Below are 17180 nucleotides of genomic sequence, written 5' to 3'. Positions count from 1 at the left end.
GGTTTCCTACCAACACCTAGCTTTCCAGGGTCCCATGCCCCGGAATCAGGGGGCTGAGTATTTCTTTTTTTTTTTAAGATTTATTTTTATTGGAAAGGCGGATATACAGAGAGGAGAGACAGAGAGGAAGATCTTCCGTCTGATGATTCACTCCCCAAGTGAGCACAACAGCCTTTGCTATGCTATGCCGATCCGAAGCCAGGAGCCTCTTCCGGGTCTTCCATGCGGGTGCAAGGTCCCAAAGCTTTGGGCCGTCCTCGACTGCTTTCCCGGACCACAGACAGGGAGCTGGATGGGAAGCGGGGCCGCCAGGATTAGAACCTGCGCCCATATGGGATCCCGGGCGTGCAAGGCGAAGAGGACCTTAACCACTGCGCTACTGCGCCACTGTGCCGGGCCCATGGGGCTGAGTATTTCTACCCTTAAAGCCAGGACTGGATCCTGCCAGTGGATGCTGGGGCCCCTCACTTTTTGACAGAACTCTTCCATGGTGCTCAGGGCCAGTCAAGCAAGCAGCTGCTCCTGGATTCGGGAAGTGACAAGGGTTGCACAACTTGCTCATTTCCTTCCCTGTAGGAATCAAGGGGTTTGTACCTGGCTTGGTGTCTGAGACAGAGGTGGGAGGAGAGAATGGTCGAAAGCAGGGAGGACAGAGGAAAAGCAGTTGTGGCATGATACTGGTGCAGTGTTGTGCAGTGCTAAGTGGAAGCCATTGGGATGCCAAGAAGTTCAAGGTCTCACCTAGCTTGCTGGCCCACACTGGCTGGAGCCAGGTGGGAACACAATTCTGAAGAGGTCCAGATGCTAGAACACTGGATCCTAAAACAGATCAGAAAGGGGGATGCATCACGGGGAATGTGGGCCTGGCTCTTAGCAGATCTGGAAGGCAAGGCTGGGCTGCAGGAATCAGGAGACTTGGGTGTTCTGTCCCAGGCTTTGGATTGTCATTCTGGTGGTAGAGGATGACAGCCACAGCACCAAAGGGCCACATAGGGATGAATGGGGCAAGGGCTGCTGGACAGGCCAGCAGTGCCGGTGGAATGTCTATCCAACACAATAGCACTGCTACTCCTGTGCCTCCCATTTCATACCTTCAGTCTGTCCTGTTTTCCCTATGTTATATCATAGTCAGTAGGCTCTTTAACCACCTGCAACATGTTCAGCCCACTTGCTGAGACCCTGATGGAACTAGGATGACTCAAACCAGCGAGAAGTTAGGGCCCCAGAGAGCAAGGGGCTTCTGTGAGGGGGCTCCTCTGACACCAGGACCACGTGCTTTTGGAAAGAGATGGGGCTGACCAACAGGCAGTAGCAGAAGCCACCTCGGGGCTGGAGACAGACGCTACATCTCCAAGAGAAAGCAACTCACAGCACAGTCCTTTGCCTGCAGCCCCACGAGGGCTGGGGAGCACTCCCAGAGAAAGCAGGGTACCATGGAAAATACTTAGCTGTCGGGGTGAAAATTAAACAGATGGGAGTTCCTTTCCTTTAGTGTCTTAATTATTCTGACGTTTTCCATAACTCCATTGGCGCCATCACTTCAGCTTTAATGATGCGTAATGAAATGGATTATTTACAGTAACTAATATGACAGGAAAAACTGAAGGGTGTGAATTGGTAACTTGGCAACTGTTTTCTCTTTTCTTTCTATGCAGCCAAAGTGTGTGGACTCTCTATCGTCTAGCCCTTACCTCTCTGTATGGTTGGAGCCCAGACTCTAGCTCTGCTTCTCCCATGCACCTGCTAGCCATGCTTGACCCTTGGCTTCTGGGAGCAAAGAGAAAGGGGTGAGTTCAGGGTGGTGTTGTCATGGACATGGGCCTGTTCTGTCATTCTTTTATCTCACATGCTTTTTGAAACAACGCTGCATGGCAGATTTTGTGAGAGGACCTTAGATTCAGACAGGGTAGGTAATTTACCTAAAGACATACGGTCAATTTTTGTCTTGTTTTGTTGTCCATCTATCTCCTGGAGTAATATTGTGACTCGCATCACCATTCCTTGCTTGATGCAGGGAAAGCTAATTTTCTCCTAAGGAAACATCATGTTTTTTTAAGTAGGAAAGAGAAAGAATCAAAACTGCCATTTTGAACTTGCAGGCTATGGGGCTCGGGGAGTCCAGTCAAAGTTCAGGACCCTAGGCCAGGGTGGGAGCAGGCAGTGGCAGGTGCACCATTTTAAGGGGCTTGATAGATGCCTGTACTACCTGGTGCATCCTTGTGAAGAGCCAGGAGCAATGTCAGGAGTCTGTGCTGAGACAAGTGCCCCCTGTGTCTCTGAGCCTTGGTTCCCTTGGGCCTGCCAGGGGGCTCCAGCTGGTTTCCTGGCAGTTGCCAGGCAGTGCATGTGAGCCGAGATGTTTTTCTTTTTCTATCATGTATTGTTTCTAATTGGCCTCTACTCCAGTTCTCTTTCTCATCCCATAGCATCTTGTTCCCTGGTTATTCATCATTTCCTGACAGTTAAAGTAGCCACGTAGACTTGACTTAGATCTTAGTTCCTACCATTGCCTTGCCCCAAGGCTGGCATCCCTGGGAACTGACTCCCTCCTATAGGTGGAATGACCCCTCCTGTCTTTACCTTGGGCTGGAAGAATAGAGAGCAGGGAGAAGGAATGGGACTAGGGTCTTTATCTCACTGTTTCTATTGCTTGCTGCAGCTCCTCTGGCTCAGGCTGACTGGCAGGTGCTAAGTGCTGGCTTGCACAGGGGCACAGACGTGCTTCAAAAAGCTTGAGGCTGCTCCCACTGCTTGAGGCTGCTCCCACTGCTCAGTTCCTTACCTCAGTCCCTTTTCACTTACCAGTCCTGGGCTGCTGGGCTCCTGGCCCATTCAGGCATTTGTGTGAAAAGGAGGGAGGACTCCTTCCATGGGATGTTCAACTATTCTTCCTGCCCCAGCAGGACATTGACATTCCTCCCATCTATGCTGCTGCTGTCCCTGATCTGAGTGGAGACTAGAACCTGACATTCCTTGTACCCCTGACACAGGACTGCATGAGGCATTACAAAGGGTTACACCTGCCCTAGGAGACAGGCCATGTCACTCCCCAGTGGGCCAACTCCATCTATAGCCTTCTGAGGGGCTGTGGTGAAGAGTGGGGGTCCAAGGACACGGCCTGCTATCATAAGGAAGGGACTGCTCCCAGCTGTTGGCTTCTCTCTTAAGAACAGACACAAATTCGTTTTCAAATCTCAGCCAGGACAGCTGTCACTAAAGCTTCCAGGAGTGATATTGAGCCGAGGGTGCCATGGGGACACTGTGTTTTACCGTCATTTCAGGGTCTTGGCTTGCTCCTGCTTTTTTTTTTATTTTTTTGACTTGTTGAGACATGTGGTAGGCAAGGAATTTTTAAGACAGACTCTGGCAGGGACTGGGGGAGATGGAGTGGTGCGGTGACATTTCAGGCTAATCTTCCACCTGGAAGCACTGGCATCCCATATGAGCACCAGTTCCTGTCCTAGCTGCTCTGCTTCCCATCTAACTTCCTGATAATGACCTAAGAAGGCAGTGGAGGATGGCTTAGGTCCTTGGGACCCTGCATCCACGTGGAGGACTGGGAAGAAGCTCTTGGTTCTTGACTTCCGATCAGCTTAACTCTGGCTAGTATAGCCATTTGGAGAGTGAACCAGTGGATGCAAGATCTTGCTGTGTCTCTCCTTCTCTTCTCTGTAAAAATAAGCCTTTCAGATAAAAAATAAATAAATCCTCAGAGAGAGAGAGAGAGAGAGAAGGGCTAACTCACATCCCCACATCTCAGGAAGCCTGCATCCCAAATGGGAGTGTGGGATGGAGTTCCAGCTCTGCTTCTGATGCTGCTTCCTGATAATGCACCTGACCAGCAGCTGATGGTGGTTCAAGTTTTGGGTTCCTGCCATCAATGCAGGAGACTAGAATGGAGTTCCTGATTTAGGCTCAGCCCCAAGCCAAATACTGTGGGCATTTGAGAGCAAACTGGTGCCTGGAAGGGCTCTCTCTTTGTCTCTCTGCTTTTTAAGTCAATGCAAATACACTTTTAAAAAATCTTGGGGATAGGTTTTGTGATGTAGCAAGCTAGGCATTTGCCTGCAACGTTGGTGTTTCATGTGGGTGCTGGTTTGCATCTCAGTTGTTCTATTTCTGATCTGGCTCCCTGCTGATGGCCAAGAAAGGCAAGGAAGGATGACCTGGATGCTTGGGCCGCTGAACCTATATGGGAGACCCAGAGGAGGCTCCTGGCTCCTGCTTTTGGACTGGCTCAGCACTGGCTATTACAGCCATTTGAAGAGTGATCCAGTGGAAGGAAGGTCTCTCTCTCTCTCTCTTTGTGTATGTGTGTGTGTGTGTGTGTGTGTGTGTGTGTGTGCACATGTGCGCTGGTGTGTGTATGTGTCTTCTCTCAGTAACTGTATTTCAAATAAGTAAAATTCCTTTTTTTTTTTTAATCCAAGAGACAAAAAGATGGACTCTGAGCTGCCTGGAAGTGGTTGATTGGTTCCTTGTATACTCTGCCTTCACAGAACAGGTGATCAAAGAACAAACAGTCCAGTGGTGTTTAGAGTCTCCCTTAGTTACCCCTGAAGCCTCTGTTTGCGTTCTTGCATGGCAACAAGACCAGCGGTAGAAGAAGATGGCATCTGGCATGAACTTCGGGTGCAAGGCAGGATTCAGGTCCTGGATGATGTGCTGGGTGGGCACACACACACATGTGTCATCCAGTGTGCAGGAGGCGGTCATTCTCCTGACTCTGCTGGGTGCCATATCTGGTAGGAACTCCACTAGGCTTTGGAATCCATTTTGCTTGGTTAATTATATTTGTATGATAAATATATTAATATTCCAAAAAGAGAATTTTGCTGCTGGGAGGCCTTGTTCAACTGTGGGCTTATCTGCAATGATGAATGAGATGTAGCTACTCCAGGAAGCCCTGGGTTGGGTTGGGCAGGGGGTGCTCCGAGAGAGAGGGATGCTTAAGGAGGCACCAGTTAGTCTGTTTATTCAGACTTCACTTTCCCGCTTGTGCTAACTGGGCTTTGAGGACATCCTTCTGAGACTTCAGGTTGAGGAAATAATCTTCATGGGAGAGCTTTGCATATTTGGTAAGTCTTTCTAGAGATTCCAGCCCTTCTCTGAATCAATCCATGTGGAACAACTTGAAGTTGACTAGTTGTCCTGTGTGGAAACTGAACTACCCAGGGGCTGTTATCTTCATCTTGAGTAAAGACAAGACAGAAAGGCTAAAGACTCCCTCCAGCAAATGCCTCTTCATGTAAAAAACTCCAGGAATGTTCATGATCTTTTTAATGTCGTCAGTTTGGATGACTGAAGTTGAGATTTTTAAATTAAGTTTTATTTTTGAATAGATAGTGTATGCATAATGCGTAGAATTCAATCATGCTAAGTTTACAGATTTATTTAGGGATAATTTGCATTTTTGATTAGTTGTGTAGTAAAATACTTAAGAGGAAAGTGGGGCATGGAGTAAATGCTTAGGAAACGTTGGGATTGTTATTGGTAATGTTGAGTTTTCCCTAATTCATAAGCAGGGTTCTGGATACTTAAGCCCTCATTTGCGTTTCTCAGGAATGTTACAAGGTTTCTTCCAAACAGATCTTGGACCTTCTGATTATTACTGCCTATTTTGTATCTACAGACAATTCTAATCTAAGAGCAGAGCTCGAGTTTTTCTGTTCTTGCATTTGTGAGATATTTGCTTCCATCCTACCTGTGGTATGAGGTACAGATGTCTCTTCACAAGCCTTGTTACTATGCCTAGTGGCTTTTCATTTGATTCTCATGCATTCTCCAGTTCTAAAAAAGTCTTTTCAAGTTGCCAGACTTGTGTCTCCAGACCATGTTAGATAACAAGCAAGAGTCTGCCTTTTTGTCTTACTCCCCATCAAGAATGAGGAGGGCTTCCTGTCTAAGATAGAAATGCCTCACTTATTCAGGAGCCAGTTTTTGGTCTTACTAGCTTAGGCAATTTATTGCTGAATCAGATGGATTTATGTAATCAAATACTTGCTCTGGATTTAGGGGAAGGACCATTGAATTTTCCTGTTGAACTGCTAACAGAATCGTGAGTAACTGAACTTCTTGATGTTGAGCCCTCTTCCTCCTCGGGCTCTCTGGCAACTGTGAGGCAGGTCTTATGCAGCCCAGACGTCGTCTTGAAGTAAACATTTGAGAGTTTCCCAGAAATACGGGCTTTTAGGGATGTAATCGTTGAGTTAAGAGGGATGCTTTGACTGTCATGTGGGAAGTGTGAGGCTAAGAGGAGCCCAGCATTTCATGTTTGAACACCATCATTTGGAACTTTATTATCAGATGTGAGAAAGGAGCAGATCACAGAGATTTGCAAGAAGTGTTTGAGATTTCTCATAAAAAAAGAAGTCACGTTGGAAGTCCTCCTTCCCCTGAAAGCCATTTAACTATCGTGATTTCATTTCCACAAGTAAAATCCTGTTTTGAAAATATATTTTTAAATGGTGTTTATTTCATTTGGTGGGGTAAGGAAGGAATAGACGTGGAGGGAGAGAGAAAGATTGAGAGAACAAGCTATCCCCTACTGGTTTACTCCCCACATGCCTGGGAACTGAATCTAGATCTCCATGAGGGTGGCAGGAACCCCACTACTTGATCCATCACTGCTCCCTCCTGGGAGTCTGCCTTCACAGGGAGCTGGAGTCAGGAGCCCAGGCTCTTAGGCGTGGGCTGAGGGCATCCTAACAGGCTTCTAACTGTTGTAGCCAGTGCCCACCCATCTTTTCCTGTTTGTCTGTATCCCAAATAATGGCTCTGTGACACCAAAGTTACAGAGGGAGACCTACCAGCACCCACCTTCAGGCTCTTTGAAGCAGATCCCACCAGAGCAAGTTCAAATGACAAAGCATGTCCAGCGTCTCCACCTTCCTCTCATGTAGGCGAGAGTGGATTCATTGAGCTTCCTTCAAGGCCCGCCCCAGCCCTACTGCACCCATAAAAAAGAAGTGCCATTTGTGACCCTGCAATTCAGCATCCCCAGTGCTGCAGTGTTGGAATGAGGAGCTTCACCAGGTGCATCCATGTATACTCTAAAGACAGTTTATGGAAATCATTAATCAAGTTCAGGAGCCAGCCCCATGGTCATGCAAATAGTGGCAAAATGAAAGCTAGGAGCAAGGACTCTGATTTCACATGCCCTGCTCCTTTCACAACTTGGATTTATGTCACCACTACTTTGATTAGGTGCTGGAGAGAATAAAGTGGGACTTCATAGGTACGAGTCTTATGTGAGTGCTGCTCGGTGCACAGAAGGCAAAGCCACCCATCAGAGTAGCTGCATCCAGGAAGATGGGGGATGCCACATCCTTGACCCACAGCACCACGCATGGCGTCAGGATCCCAAGGACTGCCTGCTTCCTGCTTGTGGCTAAGGCTGTAGGGAGGTTGTTATCCCTTTCTGGAAAGGAAATGCTGGGAAGAGGAATAAGCATGCATCTCATGCATCCAGTGGAACATCCACAAGTGAGCTGTTCCACTGGGCCCAGTCAGTGACTGATAACACATCTCTTGCATGCTTTTTTTCTAAGTGTGTGCTTCAAGCAATTCTAATTTGCCTCTTAATTAAGATGCATGTGTAAGTCAAGTTCCATTAAAACTTTTTTTTTTTTTTTTTTTTTTTGCTATCCAGTGCTCAGACCACCCACCCAAGGAAGTGAGAAAGAACTGCCTGTGAGGAAAACACAGTTTCTCAGAGAGAGCTGACCCTGGCCTCATTCTCTGCCACCCCTCAGCTGGTGCCTTTGTGTATATCACTCAGATGTAGCTGTATCACAGATGGGTTGAACACTTGGGAATACTGTATCATTAACTGCTCTGATTTTGGGATATGAGTCCTAGCCACTTATTGTTATTCCTATTGCTTTTTTTTAAAAAAAAAGATATATTTATTTTTATTGGAAACTCAGATTTACAGAGAGAAGGAGAGACAGAGAGAAAGATACTCCATTCGCTGGTTCACTCCTCAAGTGGCCATAATGGCCAGAGCTGAGCTGATTCAAAGCCTGGAGCTTCTTTCAGATCTCTCACATGGACGCAGGGTCCCAAGGCTTTGGGCCATCCTTTACTTCTTTTCCAGACCACAAGCAGGGAGCTGGAAGGGAAGTGGAGCAGCTGGGACACAAACTGGTGCCCATATGGGATTCTTGTGGATGCAAGGCGAGGATTTAACCACTAGGCTATCATGCTGGGCTCTCTACTGCTATTTTTAATAGCAAAGGAGCTTGATGGGCATTCCAGGTGGCTACCTTTCTTATCAGTGTCCCTGACATATCTGGTGTAAGTTTTTGAAGATTCAACTGCAAGGCCCTGGCATGTGTGGTCTTGCCCTGAAGGGAGAGGCCACTGGAAAAAAGAGTTGAAGATCTCCAGGGAGAATTTCAGCAAAAACAAAGGCCACATCCTGGGTGGTCGTGCCTTAGCCCTACATGGACTAGGCAGTTTGCAACAAAATGGCACAAGACCTGTGGATATTACAACATCTTAACTTAACACCCGCCCCCCCATTCACAGTTTGACAGGTCAAGGGGGATCATGAAAAACTCTGTAAAGGTAGAGAGACTCCAGGGAGCTGTCTTTGGAGTCAGCTGCTTGGGTTGGAAGGCAGATTCTTTCTTGGAAGTTGTGTCTCAGATCCAGGTCTCAGACACGTTGTGATCAGTCCAACAAATTCAATGGCTGTGTTCCCAGCAAAGTAAGTCAAGAGCTGTCAACAGTGAGCCCACCAAGGGAGCACAGTTTGCCTCTGGATTCCCTATGCTCTCAGGAGGTTCATGGAGGTTGGTGGCCACGGAAACCTGCCCATGCAGGATGAAGCTGTGTTAGGTGCTTCTGATGAGGCTTACTCAGTAAGCCTACCTCAAATTTAGATTGCAGTACCATGCCTTAGGTTTCTCCAGAGTGTCTTATTGAGACGCAGTGCCTGGGTTCAAGGTCCCCATTTCTCATAGGTCCCCAGAACTATCTTCCTACAGTATCCCCAGTCATGGAATAAAAAGCTGCAATGCACCATTACGCATGGCAACGTGGGCAGGCACAGAGAGACTGACTGTAGGCAGTGGGCAGATGTGGTCTGTTACCTGGACAGTCAGTCAGGAGCACCCTGGCTGCTCACTGAGCAACTCAACATGCATGTGAGAAGCCACAGTTGCAACCCCTGTCTCACAGGATCGCACTCTAAGTTTACTCAATCAGTGAAAGCAGCTCACGTAGAGGCAAGTGCAGCTCGCAGGTTTTAACTGGCCTTTATCTGTTAATTCAGGCTGGATCCTAGCTTCCCTTGAGCTATTTTGGGGGAAAATGGAGCAGGCAAGTGTCAGCTCCTCTGGAGGAGCAGAGGTCCCCGAGCGGGTGGGAGGAAGCAAGGTAAGAATTGGGAGGAACACAGATAAACAAAGGGGATTCCACAAGACCTAAGGAGGCCTCTCCTTCTGCACATTGCTGTCCTCGTTTAGCTGATCTGAACATCTTCCCTGAACAGTTTCCTTGAACAGCTTCAAATGTGCCTTGGAATTTTCCAACTTGTGGGCAAAAAAGAATGGGAGGAAATTAGATCTCTGAAACCCAACCCATCAGAGCGATAGATTCTTTTGCTCATTTTTCAAATGAGCTTTTTTTTCTCTGTCTCTGAATACTCTAAGTATACTATACTGCTCCCAATTTTTATCACAATTTAAAAAAAAAATCTATGAATAGTTACTTCACCCTAAATCCTCAGCTGGTTTTCTTTGGTGCTGACTTGCACAAGCCTTGTCCATGAAACTTGAATACTTGCAAGCCCCACTCACTGGCGCAGCAGGTACTTTAGTCTCTCAATCAAAGAAGATGACTTTGGATGTCTAAAAGTGGGCATTAGTGAATGTGCTTATATTTCAGTTTCCTCACATTTCCATTTATTCTTTTGTGCTCTACCCCAAGATGAAATGGAAACTTCCTCCTCCAAAAACCGGGCTTCTTCTTATGGCTTATTGCCTTCTCGAAATTTTGCTCTGTTTGGGGGCACCTGCCCTTCCTGTATTTATTCTACCAGGTGTTTTGTTCCAGTGGCTGATGCTGGCCCAGATTGGGAGCCGGCTGGGAGGAGGGACTTCATATCAGTCTTGACTCTGTCAGTTATCATTTGCCATGTGTCTCTTTGCTCAGTTTCCTTATCTAGAAAAGCCCTACACTATAGGGTGTTTCGTGCAGTAAACAAAACCATGCTTTCATATGGTGCCCTTACTTGGAACTTTGGATCAATGGGAATTGTATTCATTTCCTAAGACTGTCATTAAAAAAGTGATTACAAGTTGGGTGGCTTAACACAGTAGACACAGTTGGTTCCTCCGAGCTTGGGAGACCAGAAATCTGAAATCAGTGTGTTGACAGCATGATTCCTTCTGATCCATGCCTTGATCCTCACTTCTGGGGTGCGCTGGGAGTGTTTTCCATTCCTTGGCTTGTAGCTAGCCTGACTGCAATTTCTGCCTTTTCACACCCCCGCTCCCTTTGTGTCTCTGTGTCCTGCATTCTTCTAAGGACACTGGTCACTGGGTTTAGGGCCAACCTTAATGCAGTTTGACTTCCTTTCAGTTTAACCCCTCTTAAGACTCTATTTCCAAGGAAGGTACATTCTGAGGTTGTAGTTGGACATGCACCTTTGTAGGATATTACGTAGCCTACTGCACGAAGCGTTGTTGTGGAAATATGGGAGGAGGGACCCAAATTCAGCCTGCTGTTCTTTGGGCTGGCAGAGTGTCCTAGAGAATACAGAATGATCCTTAGCCACCTTTCCTAGAGGAAATCACATTTCTAATGCCCTCCCTGAGTCTCTTGTTTCTTCTGTGAAATGGGTGTTCATCAGCCGTACAGCTGATTAAAATTACTAATGTGCGTGGGGAGAACCACTGTGTGGAGCTCTCTTGTCATGCACACTCAATTCCCAGATGGCCTAGGGATCCAACTCTGACCCAGAGAAGCGAAATGCACTCTTGCGAGCTACCGAGCCCTTGCAGGAGAGAGAAGATGTCATTACCAGCAAGGTCTTTCAAGTGGATGTCTGTCTCCAAAAGCATCACATTTCTCTTTGCTTGGCTGTTCGTGAGGACTGGGCGAGAAGTGAAGAGAGGCAGGGAGGGAAGAGCAGCAGCTTTATCTAGTGGCTGGCAGAAGCAGGCTTCCCAGTGCATGGTAGCTGTTTTCTTGTCCCTCAGAAATCTCACAAGAATATTTGTTCCTGGGAGAGTGACCTGGTCTCGGTTACTGGAGCCACCAATTAAAGCCACAGCCCAAGCTGTGAAGTCCATGTTCCCAGCAAAAGCTTTTGTGTTCACCTTGCTTTGCATGCCTTTTAAAACCCACAGGAGGAGAGGCACTACAGCTAATCCAGTTACCTGCCACCAGCAATGTAGCCGAGAATTCTCCCGCTGAGACTTCTGTGCACAAGTTTTCTGTGAAATTATCAGCGTCGCTGGCACCTGTGGTTCCAGGATTCCCGCTGATTATCAATTCGAGTCCCCTCACTGATGCCTTTAGGGTGAATGGGCTGTCAGACACTGACTTCGAGGTAAGCAGAATTTGTCACTCCCCTCTGCCCCAAAGATGAGGGTTGGTACTGGTTCTGGATCAGTGACCACTCCCCTCCTCTCCCTCTGGCTTAATCTCTCCTGGGGTAAGGTCTAAAAAGGCCAATTGGAAACACCCCAGAGCCCTCTGGGAGGGTGCCTCCTGGAGCTCTGGAGTGTATTTTGTCCACTTAGCACAGTTTCCATGAACCTTTGACCCAATGTGTCACAAGCAGCTTTCTTTCTGATTGCTACCACCTGTTGCCCAGCAGTAGGTGCTACGTGTGCTCACAGCAATTCAGTCCTTTCATGGGAAGTAGTTTGGGTACTGCTCACTTCAGACATCAGGCCCTGGTACCCTTGAGTTTGATGATTCTGTTTTTCTAGGATTTAAAATTTTCCAGAATTAAATCTAAGAGGACACTTACTGGGTATGGAAGACACACCCTGTTTAACAAAAATAGAAGTCAAATGTCCAACCCTGCCATATGAATGTTTCCTTTTAGATTACTGGCACTCAATCAGTGACACTCAAAGGCCATGGCCTGACTCCTCTGCTTTCTGGTTTGTCATCTGAGTCTTTTCCAGAGTTGTCACTTGTCCTGAAGGAGGGCCAACCCACTCACCATATGGCTCCCATTGCTAATCTCATAGATGTTCTGCGGATGTCTTTCTGGGCTAGGTGTCTGGGCCCACCTCTGCTTTGGCATCTCCCACTTCTACCCCTTTTTTGCCCAACTGTTTAGGAATCTCCTGGAGTTGTCATAAACTCTGCTTCTGGGCCTCCCTACACTGTTATTCCCCAGTGGGTTCTAGCCTGCCTACTCCCAGTTCAGCAAAAATGTGTGCACACCTGGCCCCTGTGCAGGCCTGTGAAATCCATGGCTTGAGGCTAGGGTTGGGAGGTCTGGTCTTCCTATCTCTCCTGATACATAGAAAGCAGAATCAACCTCTACCTCAGCGTCGGATTGCCATTTGTGGGCCCCAAGTTCTGGTTGTGGGCCTTGCTGTCCTGTCCCCTTATTCCCTGAGTCTGACTTACCTTTGACAGCTCCTGTTTGCCTGTTGCTATAACGTTTTCTGATGTTTATAACAACTGCAGGACCCCGAATGTATGCCAGACATGACAAAGGGGCTGTGTGTGCTCTTGTAATCCTCAAAAGAGTTGCATGATTACTACACCCTCTTCATAGGTGAGCAAAATGCAACAGAGAGGTCAAAGTCCTTGTTCTGAGTTCCCCAGCTAGTAGGTACCTGAGTTGAACTTGGAAGTAAAGCAGTCTGGTTCTGAACTTCTCATTGCTTTAAAAAACAAACAAACAAACTAGCATTATTGAGGCTGGTGCTACAGCATAGCAGATAAAGGCCTTCAGTGCTGGCATCCACTATAGCCACTAATTTGAGCTCCAGCTACTCTACTTCCACTCCAGCACCCTGATAATAGCCTGGGAAAGAAGCATAGGATGGCCTAAGTGCTTAGGCCCCCGCATGCATGTGCACGATCCAAAGGAAGCTTCTGGCTTTGGCTTGACTTGGCTTAACTCTAGCTAGTGCAACCATTTGGAGAGTGGATCTCTCTCTCTCTCTCTTTCCCTCTGTAATTCTACCTTTCAAGTAGATAGATTTTTATGAAGCTTTATTGAGATACAATTCACAGAGTAAGTTTTTCCAATCTAATATTTTGTTATTTTTAATATAATACATTTAATTTCCATTTTAGTCAAAGATTTAATGCTCCACTAAATAAAGACCTCAACAAACAAAAACATAAAAAGATTGTAGTTCAGCAGGAAAATAGACAAGTGTTAAAGCAATAACCAGATGTTCAATAAAAGACTTCAACTCCATTCATATAAAGTCAATTTAAAAGTCATCATGAAATCATGAAAACTACAGTAGCACATAATTCCTATCAATTTGTTTGACAAGATTTAGAACAAAGTTTGACAGAATCCTGGTATATGCAGCAAAACCACATACCATGTTTTCCATGTTTAAATTGCTTCGTCAGTGGTTTTGGTATATTCAGAGTTGTACACCCATCACTGCAACTTAACTATAAGAAATCTTCATTACTCCAGCTTAAAGCACCGTGCTATTAGCAGTTGCCCTCAATTTCCCCATCCTCTCAGGCTTCAGCAACTACTAATTTATGCTCTGTTCTTATGGATTTTTCTGGTTTGGACATTTCATCGGAATGGAATTTGTACAAGCTAATGAAAATGAATGAAAAAATACATTTATTTCAGCACAAGGCCTTTTAAAAAATTGTTTATTTTTTATTTGAAAGCAAATTTCTACAGAGAATAAAAGTGAGACAGAGAGAAATGTAAGACATCTCCTAGTTCACTCCCCAGATGGACACAACAGCCAGAACTAAGCTTGGAATCAGGAGCAACCATCAGCGTTAGTTGATTGGGGCAACAGACTATGCTGGACCCTGGCAAGCACACACAAGAATCAGGTCTGGGATCACCTCAGTTTTTTGGGGGATACCCCCAACAGAACTGCTAGACTCAGAAACCCAACTATGGAGAGAATTGTAAGTTCCATGATCTGATCTTGGAGTGAGTCAGAGCTGGGTCTCCTCAGTGGCTTAGATAGAGCAGTGGACAGCATATCCAGCTGCACATGGAGGCTATGGCAGTACATTGGAGCCTACAGAGGACACCTGGTAGCATAACAGAGAACAGAGGACAGAACACATTGATCAACTACCCCAACCAAATGTTGGCAGTGAATATCTGGGCAAATGGAGACTCTAAGGTGGACTGTGTCAACCAGTAGATTCTAGAGAGAGAGTTCGTCGTGCTTGGAGTGGTGAGATCAGCAGTAACTCGGAGCTGTTAAACTATCAAAACCTCTTGAGCAGGACCCTCAGAGCATGCCCCACATCAGGGACCCTGGGGTGGGGTTGGGTGACTGTCCTCCATCCCAGGGTACAAAGGTGTTTGGAAAGCTCGATGTGGCTTCTCTCTTTATCTTTCCTTTCCCCCAGATACAGGAAGGAAAAGAATGTGGAAATAATGGTCTTACCCACCTTCCTGTGTCTCTTGACCCTTATCACCCTAATTAACTATGTAAAAATCATCAAAATAAGTAAATAAGTAAGTCTTTAAAAATAAAATAAATTTTATCCTATTTTAAATATAAGATGATAGACAACAAGATTGAATGGTGTATCTAAGATGACATATTATGAAAGATGAAATAAGAACTTGACTCAGGTCTTCTGACTCCCGGTCCAGGCTCCTTCTTCTGCATCAAGCACTTTGACACCTGTTTTAGTGAGCTCCAAATTCTGCTTCATGAGACCTTCCTCTTACCTGCTGTGCATGTGATTCATCCAGGGATGCCAATGAAGGAATTTTACCCTGTTCCTAACCTCTTGGAATAACACATTTCTGTGCACTCCTGGCACACTGTACCTTGCAGCTGCTCAGGACCCTGCATTGATACCAGGCAGGGGCCACATGTTCACACGTGAAGTTGTTCCTCAGGATTGATTGCTTTTCTGCAGAAACTATCCAATGTCATCAACCATCCTTTCTGAGCAGAAAGGAGGGAAGAGATTGAGAAAGGGAGAGAGTGTGTAAGAGAAACACATATGGGGAGAGAGAGAAAGAGAGAGAGAGAGAATCTTATAGCTGTTGGTTCGTTTTTAAAAAGATTTGTTGTATTTTTTATTAGTAAGTCAGATTTACAGAGAAGAGAGACATAAAGAGAAATTTCTTCTGTTAGCTGGTTCACTCCCTAAGTGGCTGCAATTGCTGGAGCTGAGCCGATCTGAAGTCAGGAGCTGCTTCTGGGCTTTCCACAAGGGTGCAGGGTCCTAAGGCCTTGGACCATCTTCTCTTGCTTTCCTAGGCCACAATGAGGGAGCTGATTGAGAAGTGGAGAAGCCAGGATATAAGCCAGTGCCCATATGGGATTCTGGTAGATTCAAGGTGAGGATTTAGACACTGGGCTATCATGCTGGTCCCTGTAGGTTCATTTTTCAAACAGTTGCAATTGCCGAGTCTAGGCCAGGATGAATCCAGGAATATGGAACTTCATCCATGTATGCCACATGAATGGCAGGTTCTCAAGCACTTGAGGCATCATCTGCTGCTTTCACAGGCACATGAGGAGAACCTGGATTGGAAACAGAGCTGCTGGGATTACAGTTGGTCTCTGCTACGGGATGTAGCATTGCAAGTGATGCCTTAATCTGTTGTATTTCAACGCTGTGCCCAAGGCTCATTTTTTTTTTTTGAAGGGACTTATTTATTTGAAAGAGTAGGAGGGAAAGAAAGGTATCCCTCTCCAGATTGCAGCAATAGCTGGGGCTGGGCCAGACAGAAACAAAGAGCCAAGAACTCCACCCAGGTCTCCTACATGCATGGCAGGGACCCAAGTGCTTGAACCATGATCTGCTGCATCCCAGGTGTGCATTAATAGGATGTTGGAAGTGGAAAGGCCAAAAAACAAACAGTAGGTGATGCCAGAGCCCCAACCAGGGGATTTAACTTGATAAGTCTCCAAAATACTAATATAGCAGAGGATAAGTGCTCTTAAATGTAGAAAAAAGTCTATAAGGGTACAAAAAGTGTGAACACTTGATCAAGTCAATATTCCTATTTACGCAAATGTGTTCTCCCCTTGTTTATTTTTGAATGTGGCCTTGGAATGGTGAGATCTAACTTAATATCAATCCCATGGAAGTATAGCATTCCTTCCTAGCAATGAAAACATGCAGTAACATAGAGAGTGGATAAGAAACTTGTCTGGGCATCCGTCCCAAGTGGTAGAAGTTTTTCTCTTTCTAAGATTTACACATTTTCATTGGAAAGGCAGAGTAACCGAGCGAGGGAGAGACAGGAAGAGATCTTCCATCCATTGGTTTATTCCCCAATTGGCTGCAACAGCCAGAGCTAAGTTTATCTGAAGCCAGGAGCCAGGAACCTCCTTGGGTTCTCCTATGCAGGTGCAGGGTTCCAAGGCTTTGTACCATTCCCCACTTCTTTTATAAGGCCATAAGCAGAACTACTGGGTGGGAAGTGGTACAGCTGGGACACGAACCAGCACCCATACGGGATGTTGGCACTTGAAAATGAAGGATTAGCCAGTGGAGTCACCAGTGGAGCTATCATGTCAGCCCCAAGTGGAAGGGTTTTTAATTTCCATGCTTTCCATCTCTAGTCAGCTGTAGCAGGAGGCCTTTTGGATACCTTTCTCTGCTAGGGGAGGCAACATCACACGCTGGAGTATGTTTAGCAATGCGTCAGGGGGCTTATGTTAGAAATATTATGAGAAAACAACTGGTTCCTCTGAAGGGGAAGGAAATAAGGTCTTTGGTGTGCTGCTGTTTTCTGCCAAGTATGATCCCTCTGCAATGTGCATGCATGCGAAGCGAGTCTCTATGCCCATGGTTACTAAGCTGTCTGTGTGTTGTCGTAGGTCGTCACTACAGGAAAGGAACAACTGGATTTTGAAACAGGACCAAAAATATTTGACTTGCAGATTTATGTTAAGGATGAGATTGGTGTCACAGACTTACAAGTCCTGACTGTCCAGGTAACAGATGTGAATGAGCCTCCTCAGTTTCCAGGCAAGATGGCCAAAGGTAAGATACACTGA

At 46.2% G+C, this 17180-nt stretch overlaps 1 protein-coding gene across 1 annotated transcript in view; it reads left to right on the top strand.

Annotated features, from left to right (window-relative positions):
* The first annotated feature begins 4592 nt into the window (after positions 1–4592).
* Positions 4593–17180, top strand: part of CDHR3 (cadherin related family member 3) — a 51474-nt gene continuing 38886 nt past the window's right edge. The window contains exons 1-3 of the mRNA XM_041001924.1: positions 4593–4745; positions 11361–11563; positions 17001–17166. Of these exons, the coding sequence (XP_040857858.1) occupies positions 4610–4745; positions 11361–11563; positions 17001–17166 (505 nt within the window). The 5' untranslated portion in view covers positions 4593–4609. The remainder of the gene's footprint in view (positions 4746–11360; positions 11564–17000; positions 17167–17180) is intronic.

Source organism: Ochotona curzoniae, unplaced genomic scaffold (assembly GCF_017591425.1).
Source record: "Ochotona curzoniae isolate NIBS_2020 unplaced genomic scaffold, NIBS_Ocur_1.0 scaffold_2476, whole genome shotgun sequence".
NCBI classification, from domain to species: Eukaryota; Metazoa; Chordata; class Mammalia; order Lagomorpha; family Ochotonidae; genus Ochotona; species Ochotona curzoniae.
Note: the sequence above shows the minus strand (reverse complement) of the source record. Positions and strands in the feature narration are given on the sequence as shown.